General features: G+C 39.1%; 2 protein-coding genes across 2 annotated transcripts; one reads left to right on the top strand and one right to left on the bottom strand.

Annotated features, from left to right (window-relative positions):
- Nucleotides 1–1123: 1123 nt before the first annotated feature.
- LOC127770655 (stearoyl-[acyl-carrier-protein] 9-desaturase 5, chloroplastic) lies at nucleotides 1124–5320 on the top strand. The gene is made up of 3 exons (XM_052296451.1): nucleotides 1124–1336; nucleotides 3435–3936; nucleotides 4346–5320. Exons 1-3 carry the CDS (start codon nucleotides 1227–1229, stop codon nucleotides 4904–4906), a joined length of 1173 nt encoding a protein of 390 aa, XP_052152411.1. The 5' UTR covers nucleotides 1124–1226; the 3' UTR covers nucleotides 4907–5320.
- A 757-nt stretch (nucleotides 5321–6077) lies between these two features.
- LOC127769619 (uncharacterized) lies at nucleotides 6078–11183 on the bottom strand. Its single transcript, XM_052295216.1, has 12 exons — nucleotides 11092–11183; nucleotides 10879–10987; nucleotides 10651–10717; nucleotides 10423–10524; nucleotides 10257–10321; nucleotides 9748–9846; nucleotides 9247–9314; nucleotides 8098–8311; nucleotides 7592–7647; nucleotides 7256–7363; nucleotides 6810–6993; nucleotides 6078–6644 (listed from the first exon to the last, which is right to left on the bottom strand). The coding sequence occupies exons 1-12, from the start codon at nucleotides 11151–11153 to the stop codon at nucleotides 6549–6551; spliced, it is 1230 nt and encodes a 409-aa protein (XP_052151176.1). The 5' UTR covers nucleotides 11154–11183; the 3' UTR covers nucleotides 6078–6548.
- Between the last annotated feature and the right edge of the window lie 538 nt (nucleotides 11184–11721).

The following is an 11721-nucleotide window of genomic DNA, read 5'->3' as shown; positions in this document are numbered from 1 at the left end:
ATATTTATATATATGAACAGAAATTATCTCAATATTCTTACCATTTAAGAAGGTGCTTCTGTCCCCTCACCTTCCCATGTCTGGAGAGCACGCTACTTTTATATTTTGCAAATGTGTCAGTTTGGTCAAAATGTTCAATGCACGCCAACAAAAGAGGTTGGAAAAAAGATACCCTTATGCAGGCACAATGAAAAAAAAATCTCAAATTAATTATTACTACCAATCCATCTCAAAATAAACAAATCTAATACGAAATGCTACAAAATCTCTATTCAAATTCGTAGCATGATGATATGTCACATCCCGTATAAGAGTATTTTTTTTCTTAATAGATAACGTTGTTGACTTTTGGCTAATATTTTGAGCAACATGAATAACCAAACGTTATTTCAAAAGTTAGACATCATCGATTAATAAAAAACGGAGGTGATATATATTTTTTATTTTCTTGTTTTAGCTATCAAATTAGTAGTGCTCTCTCCTCCTCCTATTTTCTTTGTGCATTAGTGAAGGGCATAATAGTCTTTCAATCACATGTTTAGCATGAATTTGATTAGTAAAAAGGACAATTTTTAAGTGAGAACATGTGTGAACACACGCCGAGTATCTATATCTATACTTGTTTAAAAGCATCTAGTATTGTGAAATAGTCTAACATTTGGTTCAAACAAGTGAATACCAAATAATCGAGCAACCAAGATATTTGATAAAGAAAATATATTTTGCTTATAGTGCTTTTTTCTCTTCGGGCATTTTTGCTAATACAGTACGCCATCCGTCTTAAAATATAAATAATTTTAGACTCCGATACGGTCTCCGAGATACTACTTTGTTCAACAATATCTATAAAAGTAAGATGTTTTAAATAAAAAGAGTTACATATTATAGTTTGTTTAATAACAAGTCTAGCAACATTAATTTTGCATGATCGATATTTTTTATTCTTTTTTACTATTAATAGTTAAAGTTAAAAATGTTTAAAATGATTATATTTTAGGGCGGAGGGAGTAAAAAAACAAAATAAATATATTTTTTTAAAAAAAAGAACTCAACATATCTCCATCATTCTCCCATTCTCTCTCTCGCCCCCTCTCATTGTGCTATTAATAGCCCAGCTTCTCTTACACAAACCCCTTCTCTAACCCCCTGCTGTTGCTAGCAGAAGTCCAGGTGGACAAGAACGCGAGAGGGGAAGAATCATCCCCGAGATCTCGCTGCCGCTGCTCATGGCGTTCGCGGCGTCCCACACCGCATCGCCGTCCTCCTGCGGCGGCGTGGCGCAGAGGAGGAGCAATGGGATGTCGCCGGTGGTGGCCATGGCCTCCACCATCAACAGGTGACCGGATCCCTCTATTCCCTCCTCCCTCCCTCCCTCCCCGTCGCGCGCGTGATCTTGGTTTGGTAGGGTGGGTTCTTGCGCGCTTCGGGGTTCTTCTTGGTTCTTGGTTCTCTGGGGTTGGTGAGATTTGTGATCTGGCGGTGGATCAAGTCAAATCGTTGGGGGTGAAAAATGCATGTTCTGCGTGCTCCGTGGTTTGTTGTGGGGGATTCATCTCCCACCTCCTCATCGAGATCCTGGGGGTCAGAGTTGTGCCAAGATTGATTTGAGCTTGGGTTGGTTTGGGTTCTCTCTGGGGGATGCTTGATTCCAGATTTCCTGGCCTCTGATCCGACCCGAGGGTTTCCTCCCTGCTCGTGATCTGGATGGGTTCGTCCGTGATCCGCTCCGGATTTGATGATCTGTCCTTTTTTTTTTTCTTTTTGCAGCTTTGTGATATTTGGTTTCTGCATGTGCCACCATAAGTTGATTATGTTGATGATTTTGCTGAAACTATTGCCTGAAATTGACCATGGATGATTCCTTAAGCTTTGATGCGATCTTGCCCATTTAGATGTAAATTATTCCTGTGCAGTTGCTTCTAGCAATTAAAAACTTGTAGTTTAGGGCGATTAGGGACTTGTTCGTTCAAAAATTGGTCCGTTCAATTTGTGTATCTTTGACGCTTTTAAACAAAATCGGTCTGTTGACCTGAAATTTTCCTGGTGAATGATTGCCATGTGATGGTGTTGAACTCTTGAAACTGGGACTGAATATTAATAACCTGTCAATATCCTCTGCGAGTAATCCTTTCGTCAGGCTAATCCGCTGGTTAAATAGATAAGTTATAGAGAATTAGAGATGCATGTACTGTTGAATTGTTGAGTTGAAAGCACTGCTTCTTATGGAACCACCATCAACCAACTGAGATAGGTGAAATGGTAAAATTAAAGTGGGTTGGTGATCCAGAATTTTTTTTTCTCCATGCTTTTCGCTTAGGGTGGATGCGGGGAGAAAGCTGAAAACTAGTCGAATAGCTGTTGAGATCTGAACATGTTCAAATCTGTTGATGGTGATAGACTGATTCTGAACATTTAAGGCCTGCTTTGCAACCACCTGTGTTCTCCACCGCTAACAATACTGCTTTAGGATTTGTGTAGCCTCTTCTTTCTAGAGAGCACAGAAGCACCTTCTATATTCAATTTGAATTATGAATTTAAGAAACTTTCATTTTTTTTTTCTGCTGTTTTTAGGTCTGTGCTGTAGTTTTCTTCTACTTTACTAATAATGTAGAATTATCAACAAGAAAGTAACGCTAGTGTAACAAAAGGGCAGAAAGAGGATCTGCGTCATTGCCTCCCATGATTTGATAACAGTTATACATATGCGGTTCATGATTATATACCATGCCAATTATGGAGTGAATTTTGCATTACGTTTACTGTTTTTGTTTGGTTTATCAATCAATCAACACTGGATATTATCATGTAGAGCTCAGAGAACATGGTAGTTTCAAGCTTGTCAATGTACCTATCTTGGAAAATCTCGAAATCGTAGTTACTACTAATGATATTACTTTTGTCCATCTATCCTGTCCTAGGCTTTTACCTAGGTTGAAAAAATATTTTTGATAAACACTGGTTTGATTAAATTGTCTATACAAACATCAGACCTTTCTTTTCACATGAAGATGAAGATGAAGTTTTTTACACAAAACAAGGTGGTATTAACGTATGATCGATTGAGTTTTAATTATGACAAACTTTAAGAATAGATTTATATGATATTTTAAAGCAACTTTCATATAGAAAGTTTTCATAAGAAACGTACCGTTTAGCAGTTTGAAAAGCGTGCCACGAAAATTTTAATCTTTATCCAACTCTTGTTGGAGAAAAGAACAGGTGTTAGGTGTATTTTTTTATTTTCTTTTCTTGGACACCGTAAAAAAATTGCTTCAAGGACTGAAAGGATTCCCAGCCTAGAGATTTGGTGGCAGATGGTTTATTATGAGCTGGATACATCACTCTACCTTTCTATAAGCTTTAATTAAACTACTTTCATATCTATTATGCGATATTTCTTCTCCATTCTTCTAATTTACTTCAATTTTTTGTAGGGTCAAGACTGCTAAGAAGCCCTACACTCCTCCACGTGAAGTTCATCTCCAAGTCAAGCATTCACTGCCACCCCAAAAGCGGGAGATTTTCGATTCGCTTCAACCTTGGGCCAAAGAGAACCTTTTGAACCTCCTGAAGCCAGTTGAGAAGTCATGGCAGCCACAGGACTTCCTGCCAGACCCTTCTTCCGATGGGTTTTATGATGAAGTAAAAGAGCTGCGGGAGAGGGCTAAGGAGATCCCTGATGACTACTTTGTTTGCTTAGTTGGAGACATGGTTACTGAGGAAGCTCTTCCTACCTATCAAACAATGCTTAACACCCTTGATGGTGTCCGAGATGAAACTGGCGCAAGCCCAACCACCTGGGCTGTTTGGACAAGAGCATGGACTGCTGAAGAGAACAGGCATGGTGATCTTCTTAATAAGTACATGTACCTTACTGGACGTGTTGACATGAAACAAATTGAGAAGACAATACAATACCTGATTGGGTCTGGGATGGTAAGAGCTAATATCTATTTAGGCATGATGATATTATTTTCCTTTTTACTTAAGTTTACAATGCTATTGTGGATAACCTTGTTATCAATAGCCATGTCTCCAATATTCTTAAAATAATATTTTGAGAACTGAGCGCTATTCATTTTATTAAAGCATTGGACAACATAACCTTTCATGTACAGTTTTACTTCTAAAGCAAGTAAAAACATTGACTTATATTTACGTGCCTACTTGATAAATTGCTTGCACCATGTCAGTCCATAGAAAATGTGCTTCATTTTTTGTTTTTGAAGGAAACATGGTTAGATGATTCACTGCATTTTAGAATCAACTGTGATATGGTTATTCATAAATTAATTTCATTGTTAGCCACGAATCTAATTTCACCTCTTGTACCTACCTTCTGCAGGATCCAGGAACTGAGAATAATCCCTACTTGGGTTTCCTTTACACATCATTTCAAGAAAGAGCTACATTTATATCCCATGGCAATACTGCAAGGCACGCCAAGGAGTACGGGGACCTTAAGCTGGCTCAGATATGTGGGACAATAGCAGCTGATGAGAAGCGCCATGAGACAGCTTACACCAAGATAGTGGAGAAGCTCTTCGAGATTGATCCTGACTACACAGTTCTTGCATTTGCTGACATGATGAGGAAGAAGATCTCAATGCCTGCTCATCTGATGTATGACGGCAAGGACGACAACTTGTTTGAGCATTTCAGCGCTGTGGCACAGCGGCTGGGTGTCTACACTGCAAGAGACTATGCCGACATCCTGGAGTTCTTGGTCCAGAGGTGGAAAGTCGCAGATCTCACCGGGCTGTCCGGAGAAGGGAGAAGGGCTCAGGATTTCGTCTGCACGTTGGCGCCGAGAATCAGGCGGCTGGATGAAAGAGCCCAAGCAAGAGCTAAGCAAGCGCCTGTTATTCCTTTCAGCTGGGTTTATGACCGCAAAGTGCAGCTTTGATCATGATCAGTGAGCAACCGAGACTGCATCCTATATATTGGTTCTAAGATATGAGGTTCTCTATATGGAAAAAAAAAATCTAGGTTATCTAGCTGGGGTAGAATGCAATTACCTGTCCATCTGCCCTCACAAAATCTGTTGTCTTTTAAGTTGATAACAGTGTCGATGAGTCTGGTGAGAAGCTGATGTGAGATGCAACAGAGTGAACTTATGTTGTATTGATGTGAGATGAGTATGGTGACATTTATGTGTACTTGCAGGTTTTACATGACTTGTATAAGTTTTAAAGTAATAATGGAGATTTGTATACAGACAAGCGTGTGCACTGTCGCATGATTAAGTAGTCTAAAATCCAAACTATCTTTTGTGCTCTGAATTTAGCAGTAATAAGATTGATCGGCTTGTTCGTTTTGAGCTCTGAATCCATATTGAAATGTTTGTGCAACACATCAGCTGATATCCGGAACCAACCAGGATCGCTTAGCGGAGTGTGTTCCTAGCGCACGCTTTCATGTGAGTTTTCATATCAAAATTCTTCGATGAAAGTTTTAGGTCATAGTTAAAAGTTTTGTACGATTTAAATGCAGAGATATATGATTTGAAGTGAACATACATCAGCTGAGTTCTTTTGGTAGAACTTGTTCACTCATGTTTAAGTCTTAAACTGATCATAGCTGCTCATATTTACAGTTCTCCCTCCGTTTCCCAATGTAAGTCATTCTAGTATTTTTCATATTCATATTAATGTTAATGAATCTAGATCTAGATTCATCAACATTAATATGAACGTGAAAAATACTAAAATGACTTACATTGTGAAACGGATAAAGTAATTATTTTTTCAGTAGGTGCTCCTTTCAGTAGCAGTTTTAAGTCTTTAACTTAACACGAATGCTCATATTTACGACTAATTTTTTTAAGCGAAAACAATCAATAGAGACTGAAACTTCATTTATATCGATATGCTTAAGGGGGTGTTTGGGTGGGAGAGACTAAACTTTAGTCCATCTAAAAAATAAATCCTTATGGAGGGACTTATTTTTTTTGTGAGAAAATTTAGTCCCTCCCACCCAAACACCCCCTAAATGAGTAGGATATGTGCGCGGGGATTCATCCCCTTCTGAAAGACTGAAACTTCGTTCAAATTCCCATCCGAACCATCTGAACTTAAGCGCTCGTTGGTTGTATCGACGATTGGTCGGTTGCTCTGCACACTTAAAAAATTGTTCATGCCATCTGTTCAGCTGGTTGATGCTTGCTTACACGATTTTGCAAGTAAACACGCGTTTCGGACTGCACATAATAAAAGCCCTTTTCTTAGAGGAGTCCATAACTTTATTAGTGTCTCACCATGACACTCCAACTAATGACGTTTCTCAGATTAGCACGACTCAAGCACCTTAATCTTGGACTGAATTTTCAAATGTTTCACTCAGTTTATGTTTTCCCATGCTTTTACTGGTCATTTCTTAAACATCTCATGCGCACATTAATAAATGTGATCAGACCTTTACAACGAGCAAGCTTACAAGGTGGTCACCCGGAGATTGATATGCTACGTTCTCCTTGTCATCAAGATGATGGGGAGGCTGGTTGGGTCAAGTCTAGGTCTTACGACATGCTTTGCTGGAATGGAGAGCTGCTACGACCGCATCTCTCGAAAAAGAATATCTTCAATTGCATCTACAAACTTCACCAGATGTCGACGAGTCTGAAGCTCCAATCCATTGGCCAGTTCCTGAATGTTTTGCACAACACAAAAATTTGATAAGGTTGGTGGTTTGTTTCAACGAGATATAAAAATTGTAAATGCTGGAAATGATTCTTTCTACGGTTTCAGAATTTGTACGCATAATTTTACTGCTGAAAATACAAGCATTGGGGCTGAGATGACCATCTGTACCTTTGTTTTGCAAAGCAAAGCTAAAGAAATATCTGCTGACTGCGCCCTGGAACTGTGAATGGAGATTAGCTTCAGGCCGAAGGATGACAGTGGCCAGTCTGCAGATATCTTGATGAAGGCATCAATGCCACCCGCCAAGTGAGCTAGAATTGTCCCATCTTTGTCAATGTACTCAAAAGAATGCCTGTAAGAATGTGGTCTCACCAAAATAAGAAAAGTTGAACGGGAAGCAACAAATTATGTGCATACGTTACAATGTTGGACACCTATGGTTTAGTTCTTTCCTAAATCTTGTAAACTTGGTATACTCAACGTACAGGTGTAGAGAACACGGAATCCTTGCAACTACTAATTTCAACTTTCAAGTTTCATCAACAGATCTTTACGAACACCTAACAAATAAAAAAATTACTAGCAAAATGCAAAGGAATGGTGAATCATGTTACCTGGAATTATTAGCATCTTTCACCAAGGAACGCCTCAAAGTGTTGATTATAATGTGGTGTTGAAATTGCCGAATAATCCATCCCAGTGATGTAGAAGAAATGATCTCTCTACAAAAGGAGTTCATTTGAGTGTAAGAATGCATAAAGAAGAAAGAAACATTGGTCAGTAGAATAGCAGAGAAATTGACATTATTGCTAACATGAGAAACGAAACCGTGTTGAATCTACATCATCGCCTTAAACATTAATTGATCCCATTGTTTCAACAAGCTAGCTTTTTATTTGGAAGAATATCAAGCAAGCTTTGTGAAAGAGAAGGTAACAAATGCAGAATACCTGGAGGCCTTGAGCTTATCAATAAGTATATCTACACAGGTATCATCAGGAAATATCTGAAAAACATAAAACAAACTCAGAATATACATAATCAGTACAAATTCCTAAAAAGGCAAATTCCTGTTGTGTCATTATTAATAAACATGGCATGGTTTGGACAGTGAAACTGAACTAAGCTTGTTTTTTTTTGCCCACGGTTATGCAAGAGTGAAACAAAAAATCATCATTATCTCCTAAGCAACGGTCACATGGACTCACGTTATTATTCACATCTTGCTCTGTGATTTCAATTATGACAACCAGTAATCCCCAGGCAATGCATAAGGCGTTACATTTTGTTTTCTCAACTATGCAGGAGGAGTGCGCATCATTGCATTTAGGACAGAAAAAATATACAAGCACAAGGCATTGCATGCAAAATCAATGGTAGATGCATAATGAAAAATGATTAGATCCCAGAGATAATTTATTTTAAAATGAGAAGACAAATTCAGTTATGAGATTACCTGCACTTTCTTTGGTTCCATGTTTTCTCCAACTTCTATCAGCAATTCATGGTCTGAAACGAATGAATTAACAGAACAATCTGACACTTTCCCGTACATTAAACATTCAGGCGTCAGTACAGCTTCCTTCAGGAATACCCTGAGACAATTGTCTTTAAAGTCTAAAACATTTGCTTCTGATAACATAGATTCAAGTTCCCACATTGCTTCAGCACTGGATATGGTACATATGTCAGCAGGAAATTCAAATCTTCAAACCAGAGCAAACATAAACACTAAATGTAGGGCAGATGCAATTAAACCTCAAATGACTATAATAACAAATCTTAACAGGATGGAATGATGCATGAAACCTACAGGTAAGCATGGCTCAACATTTAGAAGTTAACAAACTTATTGATGCATGGGTAAGAATGTATTCTGCAGCTAAATCTTTAAGTAAAAAGCCAAGCAGGAGACCGACCAAAGAGTTCATGGCTGAAAATAATGAAGATATATGTACAGCAGCAGAATCACCAGCTCAAAACCAGACCAAGAAATGGATAGCTAAACCATATATGTCCTCAAGTAAACAATATAGGCAAATAAGAATAGTGCTGGGATTTGGGATGAGAAGGTCTTCCAGAAGATTGAAATGCTGAAACTGAGGAAGATAAAAAATGGATAAATGGGTGCTACAATATAGTCAAGTAGTGCACATCACATGGCTTAATCTCCACGCATCATTAGATAACAGTAAACCAAAGCTTAGGTCCATTCTGTTCTTAAAAAATTACGAATAAAATGTGAAGCAACAGATTTATTATTTCCAGGGAATTTCAAAAAAGAAACATGGCAGAGTTCAATATTCATCAAAACATCACAATAAATGTTTTACTCAAACTGACAATCAGATAAAGTCCATGTGGAATGTGAGAAACTTCATCTGTAAGATAAATTAAATTACTCATTATTGAAAACAAATGGTATTAAGTTTTGAAAAACATATAGAATATGACAAGCTAGATTATTATGATAAATCATAATCTCATATCATTCTAAATATGATAAACAAGTAGTACTAGAATTGGCAATGCTAAGATGCTGTAAACTAATTCCATTACAAGATTAAGATGTCATATCACTCTGAACATAAACAAACAGTACTACCTTTTTTGGTTTTCTAACAGCTTCAGGTCATTCTCATATTTTTCCAGCTGTTGGTTAAGTTCCAGTACCTAGGAAATCATAAAACGGGTATATTAAAAGGCGAATTGCAAAAAAGGAAAATCTCAATACAAAAAGGCTATTACCGCATATGCATTATATCCGTATGCTTGATTGTCATTGATATTCAATACTACTCTGTGTGAAAGCATATGTATGACTGCATGTGTTTTTGTTTGAGGAATAGAGTTTTTATATAAAGAGGTAGAAATGTTGTCTATGTTAATATGTAGGAGAACTGCATTGAGAAATGTACAGTGTACCAAATTGTATGACACAATCTTTAACAGAGAACAAAATCTGCATTCGAGAAATTGTATTGTGAAGACATTGCATTGATTCATCTCATATTTAGCTCATTAAAATTGTCTAATATAATCAGCAATTTAGCATAGACAACATGATACATGGATTTTTTTCAACTATTAGACCATATAACCACACCTCATACTTGTAGTCCTTGTCAATTTTAGGTTGGTCTCTGCATGAATCAGTTGAAACTGATAACTCAGCGATGTGGCTTGCCTCCAAGTGTTTCAAACCCTGCATAAAGAAAGGGCACAGCATTGCAAATATTTTGAGAAAAAAAATAATGGAAGTTTCAAAAGAGTAAAATATTTGGCAATACTACAAAATTGCATCCAACCAACCCATGTGATAGGTAAACACTAACACTAGAATGTCATTATGGCAATCAAAGCCCAGTACTACTTGTTATTAAATTGTGCAGCTAACCAGCTACAAATGAGATTCAATGGAAGTGACAGACACGAGAAAGTAACACAATTATATGACAGTGGGAGTCAATCAGTTGACGTGTACATTCCATCTAGGGAACAATCCTGTACTTCCCATTCATTTGGATGAAGCAACTTAAAAAATATTTAGCAAGCTCAGAAGTGATAGAGATAAGAAAATAATGAGGATTACAGGGTTAAGTATTCAAGAACAACCTCTGAATCAATTTTCTTCAATGAAGACTCCAGTTCGGCAATATCAGCATCCAACTGAATCGAATCTAGATAACAAAGTGTTAGGTGTTGAAGGGAGAACTGCGAGGAGCATGCTGTTGTCAATTAACAGGACCTTAAATAACAGAGACTCAAGAGGGAAGCAAACCTTTGAGAGTTGTCTCTGCAACGCTGCTAATTTCAACAGATAGCTTGCGGTTCTCCTCCTCAGCCAAGCTTATCTCCTTACTCAACCATTCCATGAACGCATCTAGCAGTATGAAAATCCAATTTTACGAGTAGATTTGCACAGGATATGTGGACTAAGCTCAAGCTGGTATGATTATGCCACTGGTAACCAACACCACAACAATTAAAATGGAATCAAACAGCTAACCAAAGTCGCTCTCCATCGGCGCGGCGCTCGAGGCCCATGCATCGAATTCCAACCCCTGCAAAGGTTCCTACAAACACAGAACCCAGAAACACAAAATGATTTAGCATGCCTCGACTTTCTCAAGGCAAACTAAATTTAAATTAAAAGGGCACCCATTTTTTCTCCTCCCCTCATAGCAATAAAATTAAAATTAACCAAACCCTCGCCGTTCAAAGCCAGTCCGCTCACCACGTCCTCCACGGAGGGAAGGCCGCGCACCGCCTCCTCCGCCGCCGCCGTCGCGGCCGAAGAAGCCTCCTCCTCCCCTCGCCGCGACAGCGCGAGCCGCTCCAACCGGCTGACCCAAAAACGAAAATAAAAAGGAAAAAAAAAACTGAGATGAACGAACACCTGATCCGCGCGGGCGAATCGGAGGAGGCAGCGGAGGGTTTAGCCACCTACCTTCGAATAGCCGCCGCGTCGAGCGGCGCGTCGGCGGCGTCCTCGGCTAGGGTTTCCGCCATTGGCAGCAGCAGCAATGGCAATCCCCCCAACCCCCCTCCCGCCCAAGAAAAATTTCCCCCGACTTCGAAAAAAATGGGTAGCGATTTTGCAAAATCCCCCCTCCAAAAACTCCGAATTGCGATCTGATCGGCGGCCACGTCGGGCCAAACGGGCGGCCCGGCCCAGCACGACACGGGCATGCCGGCGGCACGGCCCGTTAGGCACGGCTCCTGTAGCGGGCCGTACCGTGCTGGCCCACGTGCTAATGCCTTGGCTCACACGGCCCAGTAAGGCCACGGGCCGTGCCGTGCCGGAACGGGCCCAAATATAGCACGTGGGCCGGTGTACGCCCATTAGCACGTTTGGCCCACAAAATATGAATATGAAACCGAAAAATAAAGAAAAGATGATGAAAAAGGAAAATTAAAGGGGAAAAAAGGAAAATTTGTGAAATATTAGAAAAAATTAAGAAAAGTAGTGGTAAATAGAAAACAACATATGGAAAAATTGAGGGAAAACGAGAAAAATGAGAGAAAATAGACAAAATATATGAAAAATGGGAAAATGGGAAAAAATGGTGGGCCAACG

This window comes from Oryza glaberrima, chromosome 4, assembly GCF_000147395.1.
Source record: "Oryza glaberrima chromosome 4, OglaRS2, whole genome shotgun sequence".
In the NCBI taxonomy this organism is placed as follows: Eukaryota; Viridiplantae; Streptophyta; class Magnoliopsida; order Poales; family Poaceae; genus Oryza; species Oryza glaberrima.
Note: the sequence above shows the minus strand (reverse complement) of the source record. Positions and strands in the feature narration are given on the sequence as shown.

Coding starts and splice junctions, on each gene's coding strand:
- LOC127769619 (XM_052295216.1), bottom strand. CDS start 11,153: ATGGCGGAAACCCTAGCCGAGGACGCCGCCGACGCGCCGCTCGACGCG. Junction 10,322..10,422: donor TGCAGAGACAACTCTCAAAG/GTTTGCTTCCCT, acceptor TTTGTTATCTAG/ATTCGATTCAGTTGGATGCT. Junction 7,364..7,591: donor GATAAGCTCAAGGCCTCCAG/GTATTCTGCATT, acceptor CTCCTTTTGTAG/AGAGATCATTTCTTCTACAT.
- LOC127770655 (XM_052296451.1), top strand. CDS start 1,227: ATGGCGTTCGCGGCGTCCCACACCGCATCGCCGTCCTCCTGCGGCGGC. Junction 1,337..3,434: donor ATGGCCTCCACCATCAACAG/GTGACCGGATCC, acceptor AATTTTTTGTAG/GGTCAAGACTGCTAAGAAGC. Junction 3,937..4,345: donor ACCTGATTGGGTCTGGGATG/GTAAGAGCTAAT, acceptor TACCTTCTGCAG/GATCCAGGAACTGAGAATAA.